Here is a 25,635-nt window from a genome sequence, read left to right on the forward strand (position 1 = left end):
CACACAAAGGAATACACAATGGTTGATCAGCAGGGATGGCCTGCAGTGCACAGGTTAATATAGAGTTCTCTGATAGGAGCTAGGGTGGAGTCATGCCAGAGGATGGATTACAAAATCAGTCAGGTGAGGGTCGGCTGGTCTCTAGAGATGAACACATGGAAACGGGTAAGCAGACCAACTCTATTGCATAATCATGACAGTACCCCCCCTCTTACGAGGCCTCCCCCTCCCCCGCCTGGTTCCAGGCTTAAAGGGAAACTCCAGATGGAACCTCCTCAACAGACTAGGAGCAAAGACCTCAGATGCAGTGATCCAAGACCTCTCCTCAGGGCCAAACCCTTTCCAATGTACGAGGTACTGAAGAATGCCTTTACAGAGCCAGGAATCCAAAACTTGACTAACCTTGTATTTTAGATTATCCTCAGAGACTGGAACCGAGGTAGGAAGAGGACGAGAGGACTTGAGGACTAAAGCCTTTTTAGGAATGGGTAAGGGCATGAGAAGATCAGGAGCCTGAGCAGGGTCCCCCAGACCCTTAAAGATGAGCTGGGCATCTAGAACAGGACCACCAGACTGGGCAGAGGTCAGTGGAACCCAGAGGTCAGGTTGGTTAGAAGGTGACATGTCACAAGAGTCAAGCTGGATAGCTGAAACACAAACAGAATGCAGAGAACCCTGAGAAAAAGATTGAAAACCCCACCTGGCCGAATGTGGCAGTCTATCCAAAGGATGGATTGAGCCTCTTAAACGGGTTTGAACGGACATAGTAGCAGTAGGGTGAGGCCGGGTCACTGAAGGTCCTGAACAAGAAGCAGGAAGATCATTGGGCATGGGCTGGACTGGCATAACTGGTGCAGAGGCCGACTGACTAATATTGTCAGGTGTAGCGACCATCTCAATCGCATCACAGGGCATAGCAACTGTGGAACTTGCAGACAAGTTAGCGTGGCTGTGCGTTCAAGGGAGATTAGGGACAGGCAAAGGTAAATGGTTATGCAAACTGGAGTGAATGATCGACTCAGGTTCATAGGTGGGCCCCTCCTCCAGAGTACCACATGACCTAGAGAATGCATCAGTCCCACTACTGCAGGACGCATCCCAGAGATCGCTATATACATTGGGAAGAGCAGAAGTTACTGGGATGGTGGTAACAGGAAGTTTCTCTTTTGAGGTACCCTTGAGTAGGCAGGAAGAGGAACAGGAGGGACCCCAAGCCAGGATCTGTCCAGCAGACCAGTCAACGTGTGGAGAATGGAGCCGTAACCAAGGAAGACCTAATATGATAGGAGATGAAGCCTTAGGTAAGACAAGAAAGGATATCCACTCCTGGTGGAGTGTCCCTACTGACATCTTAACAGGAAGAGTCTGGAAGCGGATAGGGCCCCCTGGGAGAACAGTGCCACCAATCGCCAAGACCACCAATGACGTTGTAAGGGGCAAAAGGGTAAGTCTCATGGAGGATGCAGTTTCCTAATCCATGAAATTGGCAGCGGCTCCAGAATCCAGATGTGCTGAGACCGAACGAGAGGAAGCACCGACATGAAGCAACACAGAAAGGAGAAGACGAGAAGGTGAAGGTGATATTCCAGGGTCTAATACTCCACCTTCCAGATGTATTAGCCCTGAGCGTTTTTCCGGACGAAGAGAACAAGTGTCACGGAAATGACCCTTGGCCCCACAATAGAGGCATAGGCCCAGAGTTCTGCGCCTAGCGCGTTCCTCGGGAGACAACCTTGTCCAGCCCAACTGCACAGGCTCCTCAGCAGGCAGGGGGCGCTCCTCGGATCGAAGAGAAGGGACTGGGAGCTCAGGCTGCCCAAAGAATGGAGACTGCTGGCATCTTTTTTCCAAGGCCCTCTCCTGAAAGCGAATATCGATCTGGTTAAACAAGGTGATGACACTGTCCAGATCAGCAGGAAGGGATTTTCCTGCTAATTCATCCTTCACTCTATCAGAGAGGCCATGTAAAAAGGTTGCAACTAGGGCCTCATTATTCCAGCTCAATTCAGCTGTGAGGATACGGAACTGAAGAGCATACTGTCCCACAGAAGCGGACTATTGACGAAGACGTAAAAGAGCGCTAGCCGCTGAGGAGACACGACCCGGTTCCTCGAAGATATTCCAAAAAAGTTTCAAGAAATCAGACAGGCTAGAAACCACTGGATCATTCAGTTCCCACAGAAGGGCAGCTCAAGCTAGTGCCTTGCCGGACAGGAGGGATATAATATATGCTACTTTCGCCCGATCGGAAAGGACGTTTTGGGGCTGAAGTTCAAAATGAATTGTGCACTGGCACAGGGCTAACCCCCTGCAAGCCTTGGAGTCCCCAGAGAAACGGGCCGGAGCTGGTAATTGTAATGAATGTGTGGCTGCAACTGATGTGATAGGTTCAGCAGCAGATAGCGGTTGAGGTTGTTGAACCGGGGGTCCTAATGAGGCCTGAACCTCTTCAACACGGGATGCCAAATCCTGAAGGAATTGCATCACCTGGGTCTGCTGCGATTCTTGGGTCTCAAGTCTGCGAATTAAGCTCTTCAATGGATCATCTGCAGGAAGCGGCACGTTAGCCGGGTCCATGGCTGATCAAACTGTCAGGTCACCTTGAGGCAGGGTGACAGATGCACACCGTAGGGATCAGGAATGCACAGCAAGGTTGTGGACCCTACGGCTGACTGCTGCGGATGGAAGACAGGTCCCACCAGGGTTAGAGCGTAAGATTCCCTGGAGCACGGAGTCTAAGAGCCAGCAGGTGTTCACCAGAGCCTCGAGTGGTGAGGATGGACTTGGCTGCAACTGGCTCCAGGTCGCGACCCCCAGGGTCCCCCAGCTCACACCCACAGTAGGCAACAGGAGGATAGGGATGGTGAGGGACAAAGCCAAGGTCAGGGCCACAAGCAGACAGGAATAGTCAGGGACACGCCAAAAAGTCAGGATCACAGGCAAACAGGGATAGTCAAAGACACGCCAAGGTCGGTAATGGAACAACAGAAGAGCACACGGCAGGTAACAGGAAGCTAACACACAAAGGAATACACAATGGTTGATCAGCAGGGATGGCCTGCAGTGCACAGGTTAATATAGAGTTCTCTGATAGGAGCTAGGGTGGAGTCATGCCAGAGGATGGATTACAAAAGCAGTCAGGTGAGGGTCGGCTGGTCTCTAGAGATGAACACATGGAAACAGGTAAGCAGACCAACTCTATTGCATAACCATGACACAAAACCCAGGAAATGCTGCAGAGGACATAAACCCACAGGTCAAGGCCACTGTAGGACTGCCGAAAGTTTCTCTGGGTCCATCGAAAAACCAGCAGTGGAAATGACATAGCTCAAGAATGTAACCTGTTCACGATGGAACTCGCACTTTTCCAGCTTACAATAGAGATTGTTCTCTCTTAGTTTCTGAAGCACATGACAGACATCTGTGTGGTGGCTTTCCAGGGACTTGGAAAATATGAGGATATCATCTAGATAAACCACCATGCATAACTGCAACAAATCTCAGAGGACATCATTGATAAATTGCTGGAAAACTGCCAGAGCGTTACAAAGGCCAAAAGGCATTACCAGGTATTCATAATGGCCTGTTCTGGTATTAAACGCAGTTTTTCACTCGTCGCCCTCCTTAATGCACATGAGATTGTATCCCCCTCTCAATTCAAGCTTCGTGAAAACTGTTGCTCCCTTGAGGCAGTCAAACAACTCTGTAATCAATGGAATTGGGTAGGCATTCTTAATCGTGACATGATTGAGACCCCTATAATCTATACAAGGTTTCTGTTCATCGCTCTTCTTCTTCACAAAGAAGAAACCAGCATCAGCAGGAGACGAGGATTTGCGGATAAAACCTCGAGAAAGTGCGTCAGCAACATACTCCTCCGTGGCCTTATTCTCCAAGACCGACAAAGGGTAAACCCGGCCACAAGGAGGTATGGCACCATGTTGAAGGTCAATTGCGCAATCATAAGACCGATGTGGAGGCAAACTATCGGCTTGACCTTTATCAAAGACATCGCTAAAATCGCGGTACTCCTCCCGGCAGGGAGAGGAGTGAAGATGTGCACAGGACCTTGGATACCTTCAGGAAGCATGTCTCACTGCATTGTGGTGACCAGGAGAGAACCTCAGCATGAAACCAATCAAAAGAGGGGTTGTGCCTCTGTAACCAAGGATAACCAATAACCAGCGGAAACCTGGGTGAGGAAATAACTTGGAATTGGATTATCTCATGGTGAAGAGTCCCTATGGCCATGGACAATGGAACCGTCTCATGAGTCACATGGGCAGGCTGTACAGGTCTCCCTTCAAGAGCCTCAATGGCAAGTGGAGTGTCACGCAGCTGCAGCGGAATAGAGTGCTGCGAAATAAATGCAGCATCAATGAACAGGCCTGCAGCCCCAGAGTCTATTAGAGCCTGTATCTCGATGGATGACTCAGCCCAAGAAAGGGTGACCAAAAACCAGGGGGTTATCCTTCTGGATAACTGGGGACGAAACAACGCCACCTAAGGTCTCGGGCGTTCCATAGATGGGTAGGACAAGACTTCAAAAAGTGACCTGCCTGGCCACAATAAAGGCACAATCTCTCCCTCCTCCTAAAGGCTCTCTCATCTGCAGAGAGATGTGTGAAGCACAGGTGCATGGGTTCATCTTCACTGACCGACTTGGTACCAGAAGGCATGGGAGGTGAAGGAGGCATGGGTGGGACTACAAAGCTTGGAGTCAAGCGTACAGGAGGCTTTCGCAAGCGTTCCTTAAGAGAAAGTCTTTCTCTGAGTCTGGAGTTAATGAGGATGGCAAACGAGATCAAGTTCTCCAGCTCAGTGGGTATATCTCGGGCTGCTATCTCCTCCTTGATGGAATCCGAGAGACCATGAGAAAAAGCAGCCACGTGGGCCTCATTGTTCCAAGAAACCTCTGCTGCCAGAGTACGGAATTTAATGGCGTAGTTGGCAACAGTTCTCATACTCTGATGGACATGAGGCACTCGGCAGCAGAAGCGGAGCATGCGGGAACGTCAAATTCCCTTTTAAGGGAGGCTACAAACTCAGGGTAACTCAAGGCAACAGGTTTTTGCGTCTCCCATAGAGGGTTAGCCCAGGCCAAGGCTCTCTCAGAAAGCAAAGATATCACAAAACCTACTTTGCTTCTGTCCGTGGGAAACGCCTGGGGCAGCATCTCGAAGTATATCTCAACCTGATTGAGAAACCCTCTGCATTGAACTGGATCACACCCAAATCGCTGGGGAAAAGGAGCAGAACCAGACATACCTCTTATAGAGGTAATACTCGAAGCGGGTGCCTGCACAGAGACTGGCGCAGCAGCAGGGACGGCCTGCAACTCAGGTTGTACCGGAGCAGCCACCATGGAGGATTCCAGGTGAGCCGTGTGACTCAGGAGCGTTTGTAATGCCATGGCAAACTGATCAATGCAGTGATCTTGCTCATCCAATCTGGAAAAAATATTACTAACAAGTGTATTGACTGTATCTTCTGAATTCATGGCCTTCGTCTACTGTCAGAAACCATGAATCTGACCGAGACAGAAGTACAATTAAATCACACTTGTTTATTAAATAAAAATAAAAAGGTAAATAGAAAAAGCGTAGTTAAAGCATAGCCAGAGTCCAGTAACCGGATCGAGTAGTCAGCCAGTCCAGAGTTCAATAACCAGATCAGGTATTCAGCCAGGCCAGAAGTCAGGGATCCAAGTAGAGCAACAGCAAGCAGGTTAAGGAGCCAGAAGGGATGTCAGCAAGCCAGTGTTTAAACAGAACCACAGGAGATGGTTTCTTGTGATGTGATCAAGGCGAAGGCAGAGGTTAAGTGAGCTGGACAGCTTTAAGTAGGCAGATCAGACAAGCATGATCAGGAACAGCTGGTAACTGTGGAGAGAAACGAGATCTGGCAATTAGCCAACAGCAGAGCAGCCAGCCCAGAGAAGGAAGGGCTAAGCCAGCCCTGACAGTCTGTGACAAAGACTTTGTTCCTTGTTAGCTGCTAGGCCTTGTGAGAGAGGGACTGTCCAACCTGAGTGTTCATCCAGGTGTGAATGGCTATTCTTTGGATGCAGTCACAGTAAACAAGTTCTTTAACGTTTTTTGGACTTTGACATTGAGAGTACCTGAATTTCCTTTCCAACCCTCTGATCCCAAGTTAAAAGACTGTTCAATGGTTTGAGTTTGCAAATAAAATCCATTCAGGTTGATTTATTGTCAGTCTCAAGTTACTGGGTCATCTACCATGGGACATCTGCTAGATGTGCATCAAGGAGAGCGGAAGGTAACGGTAAGTCCAAAAATAACCAGCAGCTCCTTCGGGGGTTAAATGTTTTGCAAAGGTTAACTCAACTGTATATCCTTGTAAGGGTGTATTTTACTCCTCACAGGCTCCACTTCATGGGCCTAAGATCGGACTCTACTTGCACAAGGTGTAAGAGGGACCATGGTGACCTAATACACCTTTTGTGGTGGTGTCTGAAACCTCATTCTTACTGGGCAGATTAATTCTGTGTTCCAGGTGGTCCTTCCCATAGACCCAAAAGCCTGCTAACTGGGTATATTAGAAAAGTACGACTGGGAAGTGTATACCAGGGAGGCTATCCTCAGAGCTTTGTTCCAGGCACGCAAACTGATCATGGTACACTGGAAGTCGGAGGCTCCCCCTACTGTGTGAGAGAGTGGGTCAAGAATATTGGTGAGCTGTTAAGAATGGAAAAGCTTATATACCATCATAGGGGAAATGAGCATAAATTTGAGAGGTTATAGGAACCCTGGTTGGATGTTCCGAGGCTAGCTCTGGTGGATTTGACCATGGATAGGCTACCTCAGCTCAATGATGGCTAATTTGGTATATTTCTGCAGTGTATATTATTAGACTACTCAAGGGGGGATATCTTGTCTTTTATTATGCTATAAAACTTACTGCAGTGTGCCTCTGGTTACCTCTGGTTAGGCAAGGTGAATTATATAAAGTGAATATCAACTTGTGCAGTATCATGAAATAAAGTGATGTAAATACATTTTTAATAATTAATAATAGCTGCTATCACTAACAAGTGTTCTTACTTCACTTAAAAGGTGCAAATAATCAATAGACAGTGCTGCTCTATAAAAAAAACATCAATAATAATAATAAAAATTTAAAAATGTTAATCAATAAACATATTGCTGAAAGTTCATATATAGCATCTCTGACTGATTTAAGTGAATTCATAGAATCGATACATCAACGGTGCAAAAAATTCAAAATGCTTGTGCTTTCCTCCACCAGTATCACAGGCTGCCCACCTCACATCTGAGTCAAATCAGCAGTGTTCTCCTCTGGTCAGAGTTTCAGAGTTTTCAATCAATAAGTGTAGATATCCTCCACCGCAAATAGACATCCACAGACACCCAAGATGCTTATGTAAAATTACCTGCTCACCAGGACAGCCATGACCTTAGCTAAATCGGTGGAACGCACGCAGATTCCCAGCGTGAGCAGGGTACATTGCGGCGTCCATTAGACCAACACGCTTTACCTCCCAGTGCCAGGACACAGGCAGACACTAATGTAAGCATTTTTATGACTATTTATGTTTTAATAAAATAAGCAATATTACGCTATTGGATCCTCCTTGCCTTTTCTCATCTCATGTACCCTCTGTGGTGAAGATGAGAGCACAGTTTGGAAAGTCTGTGATTCCATATCAGGCTGCAAGATTGTAGCACAAATGATTTCTGACCTTCTTTTCAGCTAAAGAAGTCATGGCTGTCTGGTGAGTTGGGTAAGTGTGGATGTCTATAAGCGGTGGAGGATATCTACACTTATTGATTGAACCAATCGTGTTTTATTTTGGAATATTCACTGAAGAATATGGACTATTCATACTTATAATTAATCACAGTTATTCACTATATATATGTTGTATGTATATTTATTAATTACTAGTATTTGTTCACAGTGATCCACTATATATATATGTTGTATAATTATTGAATTTGTTTACCCATCAATTTATTTAGGTTTTCATTTAAATAGTATTCACAGCGCCCCACTATCATCAATACCCATGCTGACCAAGCCTGAGCGGCACACCAATCTTTCATGGGTCACAACTACTATATCAGCTTTTGGAAATGGGCAAACTTTAGCAACAGAATTAAAGATCTGCTGTAGGAATGTCAAGCAGTCTTTTAAGTGCCTAGGAAATATATTAGTCAGGCCATCTGGGTCAGGGCTTTTAACGGAGGGGAGGTTATTTGACTTGTAAAATTTATCTGTAACAGGATGAATCAATTCAGTGGCGATATCAATAGGTAAGTGAGGTAAAGTGGTATGCTTAAGATAGTTATTAAGTTCATCTTTGTAAGGCTTCTTCTGTGGCAGAGGACTGTGATTGTGGAATATTATATAAAACCGTCAAGAAACATTAGAATTCTGCAACAATTTGTCCCACCCTATGGACTACAACTGAGTTATTGGAATTAAGTTCTAGAATGTATGTAGAAGCGCTTAGGTGTTGTATAGAGTAAGCCAGAAAATTGATGAATATGTTCCCATACTCTTAAAAATACTCATAGCATGGTCCCTGTGTGAAAGGGTCTTCAAATCAATTAGCTGCTATATTTTGTTCAGGTCCCATAGGTTGGATGTGGAGGGGTTGTTTGTAAGAGGCTTTTTGCTTAGCTTCCATTTAATGGGAGATTTGATAGTGTCAGGGATCTGTAATGCGAATATGGTTGGGGAGGAGTCAGATGATATGTCAATTTTGGTGTAAGGGGACCATGACAGAGCATGGTGTGTAGGAAGGAAAAAGTAGATTTTGCTATAGGATTTACAGTTGTGCTCAAAAGTTTACATACCCTGGCAGAATTTATGATTTTTTTGCCATTTTTCTGAGAATATGAATGATAACACAAAATCATTTCTTTCACTCATGGTTAGTGTTTGTCTGAAACCATTTATTATCAAGCAACTGTGTTTACTCTTTTTTTTTGTATAATCTTTATTTAGGACAAAAATATCATGTTATAGCAAACATTCTCAGATAGTCGAGAATTAAACCGAAATAGGCATGTATCAAAAAGATAAAAAAGGTACATACAAACAAGCAGGGGAATAAAGTAAAAGAGAAGGAGAACAACGTTTGTCATGTTATTAAGCAATAATACAGGGTTTTTGCTCATGGGGGGTTAGGGACATTTCTGTGGCAGTGACATTCATTGGATAACATCCTAAAATTGCACAAGGCTATATATGGGGGCCGTAGCAAGCCCTACAGACAGCACTAAGTCTGCCCATGCTGCTGGAAATTCAAGAAAGGATATAGGGGCATCCTGTCGGCAGTGACACCGGGTAAGGGGGGCCAAATTAGCCTCCAGCTAACCTCTCCCAGCACACTGTCCGAGTCAGGAGTGCCCAATACAAACATCTGGCGCTGAAAGGGAAAAGCAATGCCATCCCCTGGTAGGGAGGCCTCCCTTGCAGCGGCAAGGCACTAGAGCCATAAGTCCAGCTATTGCAATGTGAGGTGGAGATCCAAACCCACATAACAAGGAGTGTTTACATTGTTCCAAAAAATAAAGAGGAGAAGAGAAAAGAGAGGTGGAGAGATTAGAGAAAGGAGGAGACCGGAGCATACCTGTACTCTTATGTGGAATCTTCAGACCTGCATCGAGTGAGCCGCACCAAGGCTGGACAACTTCCTGTGGAAGTGGGGAAGGCTATATTGCAACAAGAGGGTGTATCTCTACTCCCTAAATGCCTAGTTGTGGGCGGGTTCTAAGGGATTGTTCTGCCAACTCCAGCATTGCTAAGTCTAGACTAGAGGATGCATGCCCTGGGTCGGAAACATAGTCCATCTAGGGTGCCCATATAATGTTGAAGCAGTGTTTACTCTTTTTAAATCATAATGGCAACAGAATCTACCCAAATGACCCAGATCAAAAGTCTACATACCCTGGTGATTTTAGCCTGATAACATGCACACAAGTTGACACAAAGGGGTTTGAATTGCTATTAAAAGTAACCATCCTCCCCTCTGATCTGTTTGCTTGTAATTAGTGTGTGTGCAGAAAAGGTCAATGCATTTCTGGACTCCTGACAGACCCTTGCGCCATTGCATCTTACGTTTCTGGATTCTGAGTCATGGGGAAAGAAAAAGAATTGTTAAAGGATCTGCGGGAAAAGATATTTGAACTGTATAAAACAGGAAAGGGATACAAAAAGATATCCAAGGAATTGAGAATGCCAATCAGCAGTGTTCAAACTATAAACAAGAAGTGGAAAAGGAGGGGTTCTGTTGAAACCAAACCAAGGTCATGTAGACAAACTAAAATTTCAGCCACAACTACCAGAAAAATTGTTTGGGATGCAAAGAAAAACCCACAAATAACTTCAGGTGAAATACAGAACTCTCTGAAAACATGTGGTGTGGCTGTTTCAAGATGCATAAAAAGGAGGCACTTGAAGGAAGATAGGATGCATGGTCGAGTCGCCAGAAGAAAGCCATTACTATGCAAATGCTACAAAGTATTCTGCTTACAATACGCCAAACAGCACAGAGACGAGCCTCAAACCTTCTGGCACAAAGTCATTTGGAGTGATGAGACCAAAATTGAGCTTTTTGGCCACAACCATAAACGCTACATTTGGAGAGGAGTCAACAAGGCCCATGATGAAAGGTACGGAGGTGGATCGGTGATGTTTTGGGGATGTGTGAGCTACAAAGGCACAGGAAATTTGGTCAAAATTGTTGGCAAGATGAATGCAGTATGTTATCAAAAAATACTGGAGGAACATTTGCATGCATCAGCCAGGAAGCTGTGCATGGGACATACTTGGACATTCCAACAAAACACAAGGCCAAGTCGACCTGTCATTGGCTACAGCAGAATTGTCCTTCTCTGAGCTGGCTGCTCAGCTGTCAGCTAATTGCCAGCTCCCATCTCTCTCCACAGTTACTCAGCTGTTGTTGATATCCTGCTGGTCAGTCCTGCTTACTTAAGCCTTACAGTCCAGAGCAGCTCTACCTTCGCCTTGGTCAACATCACAACAATCATTTCCTGCGTTCTCATTTAAAGACTGGCTTTGCTGACATCCCTTCTGGCTCCGGATCCTGCTTGCTGTTCCACTACGTTGATCCCTGACTTCTGGCTTGGCTGACTATCCTTTCCGGTGACTGAACTTTGGCTATGTTTTGACTATGTTTGTTCTTTTTACTTTTATTATTAAACAAGTGTGATTTAACTGTACTTCTATCTCGGTCTGATTTCATGGTTTCTGAGAAGAATAAAGTCAAGGTTCATGCAAGACAGCCCAAGAGGCTTTTTGCCAAGAGGAATGAGCAGCTTTACCATCTGTGAAGATAAAGAGCCTCATCCACAAACACCACAAGAGACTTCAAGCTGTCATTGATGTTAAAGGGGGCAATACACAGTATTAAGAACTGGGGTATGTAAACTTTTGATCAGGGTCATTTGGGTAGGTTCTGTTGCCATTATGAACTTAAAAAGAGTTAACAGTTGATTGCTAATAAATGGCTTCAGCCAAACACTAACCATGTGTGAAAGAAAAGTTTTGTGTTATCATTCATATTCTCTGAAAAATGGGCAAGAAATCATGAATTCTGCCAAGGTATGTAAACTTATGAGCACAACTGTATGTATGTTTGAAAATACTGTATACAATCCTTAGTCATAGGTGTTGAATCTGAAAGATGTTAACAAGTTGTAATAAGTTGAGACAATTTTTCTTTGTTTAGTGAGGAGAACGAGAAAGATTTGCATGAGGTGGTATCCAATGAAGGATTCATAACAAAATTAAAATCACCACCCAAGATTAGTATTTCCCCTGTGAAGAGTTACACGTGAATAAGAGTGAACAACAAGGCACAGATATGACCTTGGTTAACCAGTTGCAAATCAGCCACTGCAGTTTTACAACTACACAAATCGCTGTCATTGTACATCAGCTCCTTTAAGTGCTTATGGCAGTGTCATTTATACATTCATCAGTGCATTTTTATAGCACTGATCAATGTAATAATGTCACTGGTCCCCAAAAAGTGTAATTTGGGGTCAGATTTGTCCACCACAATGTCGCTGCCAAAAAGAAAAAACACTGATTGCTGCCATTACCAGTAAAAACAATAAAAAATAAATAAAAGTCCCTAAATCTATTCCATAGTTTGTGGACGCTATAACTTTTGCGCAAACCAATCAATATACGCCTATTGTGATTTTTTCCCCCCAAAAAATATGTAGAATATATATCTGCCTAAACTGATTAATACATTTATTTTTAATTTTCTTTTGGATATATATTATAGCAGAAAGTGTAAAAAAAAAAAGTAGCTCTTTTTGGTTTATAGCGCAAAAAAAATGCAGAGGTGATCAAATATCACCAAAAGAAAGCTCTATTTATGGGGAGAAAAGGAAGTCAATTTAGTTAGGGTACAACATCACACGACCATGCAAATGTCAGTTAAAATGACGTATTGCCATATCACAAAAAAATGGCCTGGTCGGGAAGTGGGTAAATCCTTCTGGGGCTGAAGGGGTATATGCTGGCCAAATTAATTATCTTCTAAAAGGTGGAGCATTTGAGGAAGACATATGCACCCTTGTGATCAATGCATTCAACAATTATTTCCCAAAAACAAGAATGAGTAGAGACCTATAACTATACCCCAAGATTTTATCAAGGATTGGAGCTAAGAACCCATTTAAACAAGAATTGGTTGTATAATACAGGAGTTTTATCAATTTGTGTTTTCAGTTTATGCATATTGTAAAGGAATTGGGGACATTTATTTGCTGCATTCACCCAAAGAATTTGTATGTTAGCCATTGGGAATTAAGCAAGAACCTCCATTGGGCATCTTATGAGACTGGAATTATGCTATGTGGGAAAGGTGGATAGGAGACTCAAGTGCATCCTGTTGGGCTCATGGAAAGATGTGATAAAATGTGAGTTAGAAATTTCTATCCTTGGGGCTAAAAGGTAAATTCTCAACTTTTAGTTGAGGTTGCATCAGTGCGTCCAAGGGGCAGCATTCACAAGAAGCAGGAATAACCCATCTTTAAGGAGTAGATGCATGTCTTGGCACAGGGCAAGGAAGCAAAGAATGGCCTTCTCCCATATAGCTCAAAGGTGCAGCAGGATGTGCAATGACCTTTCTGATAAAATACAGAATATGTCAACAAGTTATATTCTGTAGGGGCATAGACATATTCCAAGTCTAGAGGGCTCTTATGAACCCAGTGATCCATATTGTATAAAAGGTTGGCGCTGTCCTATAACTGTAAGGCACTCACTGCCCAGTTATACTGATTTCATATAGGATTAGACCTATCAAAATAAATTAAAGCACAATGCTTGTTGGGACCTGGTCCCTAAATTGGCCTAATGGGTAATTAGGGGTACATAGAAGGGAGAGGGGGTGCAGGTAAAGGTTAAATAAGAAGAGAGGGGAAAGGGGGATGAGATCTGGCAGCAGGGAAGCAGACAATTTTCAAACAGGTCATAAGCAGAGGAGGCATGCCAAACACAACTTGTCTCTCTCCTGAGAAGGTCAGGTCCAAACAAGCCCAGTGGGATAAATGCCTGATACACCACAAGAGAAAGCGTGCAGCAAGAGTCAGTTTATAGTAATATTATTAATAAGACAAGGCAGATATTAAGTAGTAGTGTGTCACAGGAGTAGGAACAGTCTCCTAGCATTAAAGTCTAATATACATGAGACATCTGAGCATTTCTCATTTCATTTGCTGTGTTTGAGAGGGAGATGTGTCCACTGAGACAGAATTAATAATATCCCCCAACAATCTTGTACACAGAATAAAATAAAACAATTAAGCTGCAAGAGAAAAACATAGTGCTCTAAGGCTCGGTTCACACAGGGGCGACTTGTCCAGGCGACTTAGCCGCCTGACAAGTCGTGCTCCGTTCTGTACTATGGAACCGTTCTAATAGGAGCGACTCAAGTCGCTCCGACTTAGAAAAAAGGTTCCTGTACTATTTTTGGGGCGACTTCAGGCGACTTGCATTGACTTCTATACAGAAGTCGTTTTGCAAGTCGCCGCTGAAGTCGTGTGCAGGTCGCGTCTGTGAGTCGTGCTGCAAGTCGTGCTGCCCCTGTGTGAACCGAGCCTTAACCTTTTATTGTTGCCAAAAACTGATACACGTGTACATATACACTGTGTATAGCATACAATGTAAGTAAAAAAAGAAACCTAGGAACAAGTATAGTTTTTTGAGGATCTCCAGTGACAGGATACAGCTAAGGGAAGTGGTGTATTACTTGGCTGCAGTTAGGTGCTCGAGTATCAGCTGTTGTATAAAATCATCTGTGCCTCAGAGATTGTGATAGATTGTGGAGGGTTTTTCAAGTCACTGAATGGCCATATTTCTATTTGGAGGTTCAACTTCTTCAAGAATTTGTGTAGGTCTGCAGGAGATCGAAGAGTGTCAGCAATTTAATTCCATCTGGCATAGATGAAAGTGGCAAGTCCATCAATACAGGACACATGAGTGTAGCATTAGGGGTTGCAGGGGTCACAATCGCAACCCTGCCCCTAGCTCCAGGAGGCCCCTGCAGCCTCCCTGTCATATTATCATATCCTCCACAAAATCCAGCTTCGATCTGCACTGGGGCCCCACAGCCAAGCTCCAGTACTGGGCTTCTACTTTGCCTTCCACAGTTCCCACCCCTCTGTTCCCATTGGCTGGGGAGAAGCTGTGAGACATTTCCTGAATGGAGAGTAGCACAAGGTGAGAACAGCCCAGGATGGGGAAGTGTCTGTGCTGTGTGCTGGCAACATGAAATGGTAACCAAGCTCAGTGAGGCAAGAGGAGGAGCGTACCGTCCTTTAGTCACAATGGAACCAATGTCACTGGTGAGGTATGACACTGCTCAGTGTCTCTCCTAGTCACCAGCTGGGATTCTCTGTACCCCCCTGCTTCAGGTTTTGTGTCTCATGGCTTTGCCCTCCCAGATCTAAGTCCCCTCCCAAGCCCCCTGACCACCCCCTCCACCCTGCATGATATTCCCGGATGCTGAGCTCCTTTCCCATTACAGCACTTTGTACTGTTCCTTCTCCGCAGGGCTGAAATCACATTCCTTTACAACACAGCCTGTCAGCCACGATCTGCATAGGGTGTATCTGCCTACTGCAACTACACTGCCTTTCCGACCAGAGAATTTCACAGGTCAGAAGAGCAACATAAAAAACAGATATGCCCTGCGAAGACTGACAGACTGTGTGTAAAGGAATGTGATTTCAGCCCTGTGTAGTGTGTGTATGTGGAGGGGAGGAAGCTGTATACAGTGTTGGGTTGGGAAAGGAGCCCTGCAAGGGGTCCCTGTCCTGTGATTCTCCAGCAGTGATCCCTGTCTTCTGATGTAAAGAGGAACTCTAGGAACTCAAAACTCTTAAGCCACTTTGAGTATCTTGGCGTGCGGTGTATATATTTGCAGTCACGTTGGAAGTAGTGCTGGGGGCCCAGGTCAACTTTTGTGTGGGGGCCCAGGTCCACCTTTGCATCGGAGCCCACAAGCTTGAAGCTACACCTCTGACTGGACACCTGCTTCTTAGAGGGCTTTTGTGAGAAGACCTGGTGTGGGGAGACAGGTCTGGTAAAAAGCATACCTGCGCTGTCTTTTTATTTTTTTTCTATGACCAACATAAGCTTTTCTTCCTCCTTGAAAACATGGACCCTTATATGGGACATCCCTAGGCCTCTTTAGGTTTGTGCATCTAGGTCACGGTGTACTGTGCAGGCGGTCTAGTACAATCTTCTCGCTCACTGATATTTCAAGCAATGTGTTATATTTGGCATTCACTGTCACTTTCAGGTCATTAGGACCAGTGGTTCCTGGTATGCCCCTTAAGCGAATATTCTTCCTGCCATGCCTTCTTCTTCGGGTTATCCAGGCAAGACCAAACAACATCTAGGCTAGACTGTTGAGTTGCCTTAGTTTTGTGCATTACTTGCAGGGATTGGGTAAGCTCTGAGATCGCTTTTTAAACGGTTTTAATGCAAGTCGTGAAGTGTGGAGGTCTCTCTCCGGAGGTCATTAATTGCTTTGATGTGACTGTGGTGTGCAAGAGTGTTTATATGTCTTTCTTAGGAGGTAATAAGCTCACGCAGGACATTCATTTCTGTTTTTTTTTTGTGGTAACTAAGGCACCAAGTTCACATCAGACTTCTGCAAAATGTGGGACTTACTGCTAAGATCAGGCACAACACATTTTTGTTAGGCGCTTTGGCAAGTCACTTGGAGCTAGGTGCAGCTGTGTTCTCTAGGGACCATTTTAAGCATGGTTTCTAGCCTCTCATTGGAGTAGAAAAAATAGTGGATTGCTTTTGGATGAGACACTGGGGATCCAGAAGATCTTTTGGTTCCTTTAATGAGCAACCCATGTAAAATGTAAATCATGGGGACATAGTGTGTACTCTATTTGAAATAAAGACCAGATACAAGAGCTCAGCGGGACATGTCTTACCAGGCAATACTTTAGCCATGTCCCCAAAGAACACACCTTTTTAATAACAGAAAGATTCACAGCTATACCTATAGTCAGTAAACTAATGCAGCAGTTCAAAAGTCCAAAATAACTTTCTAGTCAAAATGAAATCTGCTTATACCATATGAATAACCCTTCAGAAATGAATAGCAAATCAAGTTTTTTAATTACCGGGTCATACTTTTCCTTCACAATTGGCCTGTGTAACCAAACATGGAAAGTGGTAAGTAGGAGCGTTTCTGCTAGAAGAGTCCTCCGGGTGCTATATACATTCAGGCCTCATGAACACTAGACGTTCTAAAAACATTATAAAAATGGCAGTAGCTTTGTAGTGCATTTTTCAGTGTTTTTCAGCATTTTTGCAATAGCTGTTTTCATGTTTTTTTTTTTAGACAGAATCCACCTCTCTGCTATTAATAAGGGATAAAAACATTAAAAACCGCTGGTGAGCAGTGTTTTTGAGCATTTATCTGTATTTTTTGACAGCGTTTTTACAGCTGAAAAACTCCTCTCAAAACCCACTAGGTTTTATTTTAACAGCCTAGGTGTGCATGGACACATAAGGTAACATGCTGGAAAGTTTATTGACTGTAGAAAAAGAAAAAACACCTGAAGCCAAAAACAGCAGCTGTAAAAACATCCAAAAACGTCCAGTGTGCATGAGGACTCAGGATCATCCAATTGCTGACATATTGCACTTAGAAGTGCCTTTCTCTGCATATCTGTGTAACCAAACTGACCACTACAAAAGGTATCGAGATGAGAGATAATAAAATATGTTTATAAATACCTCAAGCATAGCAGCTACATTCGACAAGTGGGTGGACTCACGGACATCACAGCTGTCAAGATTTCCATACATTGCACCTACAAGTCACAAGAGGACAATATCTATATTCAGTAAAACTAAAAACCGAGGCAAAGCATAATACAAATAATCACAGAAATGTTAAATTGAACTAAAAAAAGATTAAAAATGTAATTTCTGAATCAGAAAAATAAATTATATATCAGTTTTTGCCATAACTGAAAGGTATTATACTTAAACGTGTTGTAAAGGCAGAAGGTTTCTTATCTTTATATGTTCTATGTATTAAGATAAAAAAAACCTCTGTGTGTAGCAGCACCCACCTTATTACCTACCTCAGCTCCTTCTTTCTCCAGCGATGCCCACAATCCCCTCAGTCATCCAGGACACTCCTCCTGATTGACTGAGACAGAGCAGGGGTACAATTGGCTCCCACGGCTGTCAAAGTCAGTCAGCCAATCAGGGGAGAGAGGGGATGGCCAGGCCTTGGCTCCGTGTCTGAAAGGATAAATGGAGTTCTTACTCGGCTTGGGTGCCCCCTGTAGCAAGCTGCTGGCTGAAGTGCACTCAAAGGAGGGAGGTGCTAGGATAGGATTGCCACCTTTTCTTCGAGCCAAACCCAAACACTTCAGCGTGGCTTGCCATTTTTTTTGTAGCATACACTATGAGATTGTAAAATTCCTAGGAAACCTCTGTGTGCCCTTGGGGAGTAGTAATGCAGCACGTGCATCGGTGAACAGTGTGAGTAGCTAATTGCATATAGTGTAGGTGTGTGTAATGTGCAAAATAGTGCAGGTGTGTGTAATGTGCAATATCGTGTATATAGTGCAGGTTGTGTAATGTGCAATACAGTGCACATAGTGCAGGCATGTGTAATGTACAATATAGTGTATATAGTGAAGGTGTGTGTAATGTACAATATTGTGTATATAGTGCAGGTGTGTGTAATGTACAATATAGTGTATATTTAGTGTGTAATGTACAATATATTGTATATAGTGCAGGCATGTACAATATAGTGTATATAGTGCAGGCGTGTGTAATGAAAAATATAGTGTATATAGTGCAGGTGTGTGTAATGTGCAATGTAGTTTATATAGTGCAGGTATGTGTAATGAGCAATTGAGTGTATCTAGTGCTGGCATGTGTAATGTACAATATAGTGTATATAGTGCAGGCGTGTATAATGTACAATATAGTCCTGACAGAGAGGAGGGGGGCTGACAAAGGGAGGGGGCTGACAGAGAAGGGGGGCTGACAGAGAAGGGGGGCTGAAAGAGGAGGGGGACTAACAGAGTGGAAGGGGGCTGGCCGAGAGAGGAGGCTGACAGAGAAGAGGGGGCTAACAGAGAGGAAGGGGGCTGACAGAGAGGGGGGTGCCTGACAGAGAAGAGGGGGCCTGACAAAGGAAGGGGGCTGACAGAGGAGGGGGCTGACAGAGGAGGGGGGCTGACAGAGAGGAAGGGGGCTGACAGAGAGTAGGGGGCTGACAGAGAGAGGGGGGCTGACAGAGAGAGGAGAGGCTGACAGAGAGGAGGGGGGCTGACAGAGAGGAGGGGGGTTGACAGAAAGTTTGGGGCTGACAGAAAGGAGGGGGCTGGCAGAGAGGAGGGGAGCTGACAGAGAAGGGTGGCTGCGATCATACCTTTGGGTTCTCACTGTGCGGAGGAGGTCTCGGGCTCCCCAGTCACCTCAATATCTCATCTTTCCAGCTGTGGTGGAGCAGGAAAAGGGTGAGGCTCCATGAGGTGAGGAGGAGCTCTTACACAGACAAATGTAGGAGAGGAGCAGAGAGGCACACAGCAACCTCCTGCCACATAGTAAACAAAGCTACGGGGCGGAGAACGGGACAAACCAGGACAGAGGCGCTGGATATATGTTGTGCGTGTCCCCGGGTTTTCAGGCAATCCTAGGCTAGGAGCAGCAAAGAGGGACCCGAAAAGAGGAGGATCAGGGCTACTCAGTGCAAAACCAGCTGCATAGAGCAGGTAAGTATAACATGTTTGTTATTTTTTTTAAAACAGAGCATTTACAATCACTTTAAAGCTTATGAGGGAACAATCTTTTAAGCTTATCAGAAAAAAAGCTATAAAATGTCTGTTGTCTGACACAGCTTCAAAGTAAGAAAGCTAGGGTTATACTGCCTATAGGAGAAGCAGACTCTAGGCACACAGAAAACTGGAGGCCACTCTTCCTGGGACTATAACCCCTCACATGCCCAGTTTTGCTTAGTATACTCTTTTCATTCTGCTATGTTTTTGATTTGAACTGGAAGATTTTTCTCTACTATCAAGAGCTACTGTAGCTGGAAGTCTCTCCATTTAGCCATCGACTACAAAGTTGTTCTAAACGCAAACTTTTTTTTACCTTAATGCATCCTCTGCATTAGGGTAAAAAACCTTCCAATACCTGTGTATCCCCTCCCATCCCTAAACACTTCATCTTCTCACGCTCCAGTACTGTCTCTACTGCAGCACTGCTGCTCCCTCATTCTGGTCTCACAGAAACCTTTGAGAGAAGTGGAAGCCATAGGATCCCGCTGCTGACAGTCAAATCATGTGAGGAGAAAGTGAGGGGGAGGGGTGTGTGGCTGAGTAATGCTATGTACAATATGTCTATGCACACAGCCAGGCTCAGGAGCGCACTCCCATGGGTGCCCCCATAGAACATGGTTTTCTAAGAGGGCACCCAGAGAAAGAAGGAGCAGACAGAAGGTGTATATTAGACCTTTTTTTATTTTAGCAAACAAAAAATAATCTTTAATGACACTTTAAGTATACTGATGTTCTGTGACAGTCCAGCAGTATGGCAGTGACAACTTATCAGTGTTCCAGTTTCAGGTCCAACCAGTACTTGGGGATTCTTCAGTGAGTTTTTTTGGAACCAAAGCTGTGGCAGTTTCATCTGTCCTCATTTCTGAACACTCACTTAAGTGGCATAAGCCTGGGTGTATTTTTTGATTGTTAGTCCTAGACATACAAGTTGAGAAATCTTCCTCTTTATTGCTTTCCGTACAGGGGGCGGATCCAGGGGGGTGACAACGGGGCAATCCCGCTCCCCCGCGAGAAAGTAGTGATGGACCGGCGGGTGAGCAGGCAGACCAGTTAGCGAGTCGGCGGGTGAGTGAGCATGCAGACCAGTCAGTGGGTCGGCGGGTGAGTGAGTGGGCGGGAAAGTCAGCGGGTCGGTGGGTGAGTGAGAGAGCGGACCAGTCAGCAGGTCGCGGGTGAGTGAGCAGGCAGGAAAGTCAGCGGGTGGGTGAGTGAGTGGACGAACAGGCCAGTCAGCAGGTGAGAGGGAAGGCAAACCAGTCATCTTTCATGGACATCATCTCTCACCACCCGCCCTGCATCACCGCAGCTCCACCCTCACTGTGCAGACATGGGCAGCAGAGAGATTACATCATCTCTCTGATGCCTGCCTTCACTCTGGGACACAGCAAGTAACAATCCGCACCTTGTAGCAGGCAAGTTACGATCCATACCTTGTAGCAGATAAGCAACGCAGCAAGTGACAATCCGAACTTTGTAGCAGGCAAGTGACAATTCACACCTTGTAGCAGGCAAGTGACAATCCGCAATGTGTGGCAGGTGACGTGGCAAGTGACAATCCGCAACATGTTGTAGATGACATGGCAAGTGACAATCTGCAACTAGTGGCAGGTGACGTGGCGAGTGACAATCTGCAACTTGTGGCAGGTGACGTGGCAAGTGACAATCTGCATCTGGTGGCAGGAGACGTGGAAAGTGACAATCCCCATCTGGTGGCAGGCAAGTGATATTCCGCAACTTGTGGCAGGTGACGTGGCAAGTGACAATCTGCATCTGGTGGCAGTCGACATGGCAATCCGCATCTGAAGGCAGGAGACGTGGCAAGTGACACACTCAGGGCTCCCACTGATTCTGCATTATGGTGAGTTTAACTATTTTATTTTATATAACAATGTAATAATATAAATAATGTGCTTCAATCATCTTGACAACATATCAACCATGGTGTCGTGATGATTGAAGCGCAGACACCAGATATTGCCCAGATAAATTGACTGCAAAAAAATTTATTTTCTGGCAGTGCCCCTCCCAAGACTAGATTCTGGATCCATCCGTTTCTAGGTTCTTGTGTTAGTTTCTGGCAGTTGGGCAATGTATGCTCAAACTGCTTCTTCCCTGGTGGATTTTCTCATGATGCAGCACTGATTAGATTTTGCATGTACACGCCCAAACTCTCTGTCTTTCCACACATTTTCTCCCCACAGGGGTAGCCTCAGTCATAAGGAATGACACTGGAAGCTTTTGGTGGTGGCAGATAAGCTTTGTGGTGCTGCTGCTTTTGCAAGACTTCTTTTTCAGCAAACAGCTTGGCTAGACTTGGAGTTGGACAAGCCCTATAGCTTTCTATGAGGCTCTAGTGTGCAGGGGCAGCCAGAAGGCTTGTGAAGATTATGGTTGTCAGATCGAGGTAAGGAGTTAAGTATGAATCTCTTGGGGACATTTATTGGGCCATTTTAAAGGGGCAATCAGGATACTAGATCTTTCCCTGAAAACACACTTGCCTTCTAAATTGAGTGTTGTCGGTGCTGCAAATAACTTCCATTTAAACCTATTCGGGACTTCTACTTTGCATTTCTATCCCATGTGGTAGCCTTTTCTGTAGACAGCACTCTGTCCAGAATGGTTTCAGAGTATTGTGCTTTGATCTTACATAAAGACAAGGTTGTTTGTAAACCAGGACCTCCTTTTTTTTTACCAACTTTTCACCCTAATGAGGATATTTTGTTCCGTTCCCTGTGTCCGACACTTGTTCACCTCAAGGAGATCTCTCTCCATTGCCTGTGGCGATGGCCATCAGTATTTACCTCCTAGGCAATGCTTCTTTTAGATAGATGGATTTGATTCGCTGTTTATTATTCTAGTAGGACCAAAAAGACATTCTCCAGCCTCTAGATCCTTTATTTCTGAATAGATTTGACAAATTGCTGTGCAGGCTTGAGTTGCAAAATAAACTAGGGCTGTAAAGTACTTCTTGGGATTTTAGTCATCAGGCCTCTCTGTCTCAGATCTGTAATGCTTCAACTTGGCCTTCTCTACAAATATTTTCAAAATTTGATAAAGCACCGCAACTTGGCAGAAGCTAGTTTTGGTTGAAAGGTTCTGTAAACAGCTATTTAATTCTTGTTTTCCCCTTTGTTTCTTCTTGTTGGACTGGTTCCCTACTGTATTGTTTTAGTGTGCCTAGTGTGCCTTGCTGTTTGACTGCTTTTGGATATCCCTAGGTTACCAATTATCAGACTGTGTCCCTCAATGGATACTAGAGAGCAGAGGATTTTTTGTATTCCTTCCCTACATATGCCATTCTCCCTTTGGACTGGTTGCTTGCTACAACTGAGCATGTATGAGAGGTTATAGTCTCAAGGGGGCTGCCTTAGTGGCAGTCCACACCAGGGCGACCTGTCAGGCGACTTAGCCACCTGACAAGTCAAGCTCCATTCATTGCAATGGAACCTTTCTAACAGAAGTGATTCAAGTTGCTCCGACTTAGAAAAAGGTTCCTGTACTACTTTGGGTTTACTTCGGAGCGGCTTGCATTGATTTCTATACAGAAGTCGTTCTGCAAGTCGCGCTGTACAGGGCATTTTCAGAGTCAGACACGAATTGGGCGACTTTGAAGCTGCCCCTGTGTGAATCGGCACTTACAGTTTTTTATGTGCCTAGTGTCTATTTTTCCTGTAAGCGGCAGTATAAACCTATGTTGCTTACGAATTGGGCGACTTTGAAGCTGCCCCTGTGTGAATCGGCACTTACAGTTTTTTATGTGCCTAGTGTCTATTTTTCCTGTAAGCGGCAGTATAAACCTATGTTGCTTATTATCAACATAGGGCTTTTTTGCATATGACAAAGGGTTTATTTGCTTATGACAAACTTATGTTAAAGACAACATCATCAAAAATGGAGGCTCCTTTGTGAGAAACCAGGCTCTTCTGGTTTGGGATAAACGGTATAGGACAGAAATAATAAAAGATAACTTCACATAGCATATGAACAATGTTCAATAAGAAAATTCAGATCATATAAAAAAGTGTATTCTGTGAAGTATAAGAACCTTGAAAACACCAATAAACCAACATGACCATATACAGATATATACCGCTATTATTAATGTGGGAAGAAAAATATAAATAAAAATACTAAAGTACATATACACTGTATAGCGGACTACATGAACCTCGGCCTGAATTTCAAGGGGTATTCATTCAGATGTCCACGTGCAACTACTAGTACATGAATAAAGATCCTTTGCGGGGCATTCAAAAGTTTTTTTTATTGACTCAAAAGGGGCCCTTAAAAAAATGAATTGGCAATGATGAAGTGTCTTACTGATTCATATGGAGTATATTTAAAGTCATATTTAAAGGAATATGTAATCAGGAAATGAAAAATGTATTTCAAGTATCAACATATTGATAATTGCAGGTTACACAGCAGTATAAAGAAATAGTAGTTCTCCATTTTCAAATCACATAAAGGTAATATATTTAGAACACAGACATATAGGACTTGTCAGTCCTTTGCAAGAACAAAAGAGATCACATCAAAAACCAAACCAAAAACCAAACCAAAAAACAATACATAGTATAGTGCTTCCAGTGAAACTTCCAAGTTTAGAGAAGACGTTATGTCCAGTGCCCAAACAAAACACACCATTGTAGAAGAACTCAAGTCAAGGTCCAAGAGGACCATACCTTATCAAATTTCAAGTGACAGCCCCTGTTGAAGTAGGTCATTTTATATAGGGTTAAAGCTGCATCAATCATAGCTTCCCAGGCAGACACCTCAGGCTTGGCCGAGGACACCCATTTCTTTCTTTGCATAGTAAAAAATATACGCTATGAGAAGCTTAGGCCGCGTACACACGGGCGGATTGTCTGCCCAACTTAGTCCGCTGAACCGTATTCCGGCGGACAATCCGCTCGTGTGTGGGCTTCAGCTGACTTTTTCAGCGGACAGTCTGACGGACTAAGTCTTTCGGAATTTCCGTAATTTTGTCCGTCCAAACTTGGTTTTGTCCGTCCAAACTTGGTTTCAGCGGACAGTTCGCTCGTGTGTAGGCAAGTTGGACGGACTAAGTATGGCGCATGCTCAGAAAGGATTTACACGGCCGAAGGTTGCATTGCAGTGTATTGGACGTCGTATTTCTAGTCCCGTCGTACGTGCTGTATATGTCATCGCGCAAGCTTTCAGCGGACTGTCTGTTCATCGTGTGTGGTCAAGTCGGTTCATTCAAAAGTTGAACGGACTGTCTGTCGGATTGTCTGACGAACTTAGTTGGGCAGACAATCCGCCCGTGTGTACGCGGCCTAAGAGTGATGAGAGCATTGGTCGTCATCTGGGATTCCCAGCAATGCTAGAGATGGAGTGGGTACTAGGGTCAGTTGTAGTCTAAGGTTTATTTCAGCAAAAACAGCATGCCAATATGACACGATCACGGGGCATTCCCAGAACAATATAAAACATCTTCACTACTTTTGTAACATGTACAAAAATATTTACACAACTCAATAAAACCTATTTTTACATTACATACTTTGAAGCTCCACGTTGCCCAAGTGAAGAATAGCTGCAAGCAGTTTGTTTATGTCAGCCTGATCTTGCTCAGAGAAAAGAAGAATCTTCATGGCGGAGCGGACTTGAGCATAATCCCTGGTATCATTACGCCCATCGCATTCTATGCAGTTGCCCTAGAGTAGGATCAGGAGGAATTTGATTTAAATCAATTGTTTTTCTCAAGATTTCTACAAAAAAAACAATTGTGATCTCTGAAGATCACTAAAACTATAATCAGGTAGTTACTCTGTGGCTGGTACTTCATAGTGAAAGCCTAATCATGCTGATGATTTTGTGTTCACTAGCTAGCTTATAAACTAAATGGATAGCACAAAAAAAAAATATATATATATATATATTTTTTTTTTTTTTTTTTTTTTTTTCGCCATGAAATACTGTTGTACACTCACTAGATCTGAGAAAATAAAGTTATATTGGGCAATACACTACAAGTGTTAAGGATCATTTTAATAAATAAATTGTGTTGATATAGCTCTCTGGTCAGACCATCATGAAACATGTCCATGCTTCAAACAGTTCCTTGGCACACCCTTAGCCATTAAGTAAAGTTCCAAGTCACTTTAACCACATGTGGAGGTTATTAAGCTGGCCATAAATCGCTATGTGCCTCTTTGATCTGGCTTCTAAATGTTATGATCAGGTGAGAATTAGGCCATTTAATAATGAACCTAAGGTAGTTAGGGAGCCTGGACTT

The 25,635-nt window shown here is 44.1% G+C and overlaps 1 protein-coding gene across 2 annotated transcripts in view; it reads right to left on the reverse strand.

Annotated features, from left to right (window-relative positions):
- The window catches only part of MYO7B (myosin VIIB), a 523,403-nt gene that overhangs the window by 369,402 nt on the left and 128,366 nt on the right, over positions 1-25,635 (reverse strand). For both annotated transcript variants that reach the window (XM_077488413.1, XM_077488412.1), the window contains exons 9-10: positions 24,901-25,054; positions 17,302-17,378 (exon numbers count right to left, since the gene is read on the reverse strand). In XM_077488413.1, the coding sequence (XP_077344539.1) occupies positions 17,302-17,378; positions 24,901-25,054 (231 nt within the window). The remainder of the gene's footprint in view (positions 1-17,301; positions 17,379-24,900; positions 25,055-25,635) is intronic.

This window comes from Lithobates pipiens, unplaced genomic scaffold, assembly GCF_037356315.1.
Source record: "Lithobates pipiens isolate NorthernLeopardFrog02 unplaced genomic scaffold, aLitPip1_a1.2 Scaffold_18, whole genome shotgun sequence".
In the NCBI taxonomy this organism is placed as follows: domain Eukaryota; kingdom Metazoa; phylum Chordata; class Amphibia; order Anura; family Ranidae; genus Lithobates; species Lithobates pipiens.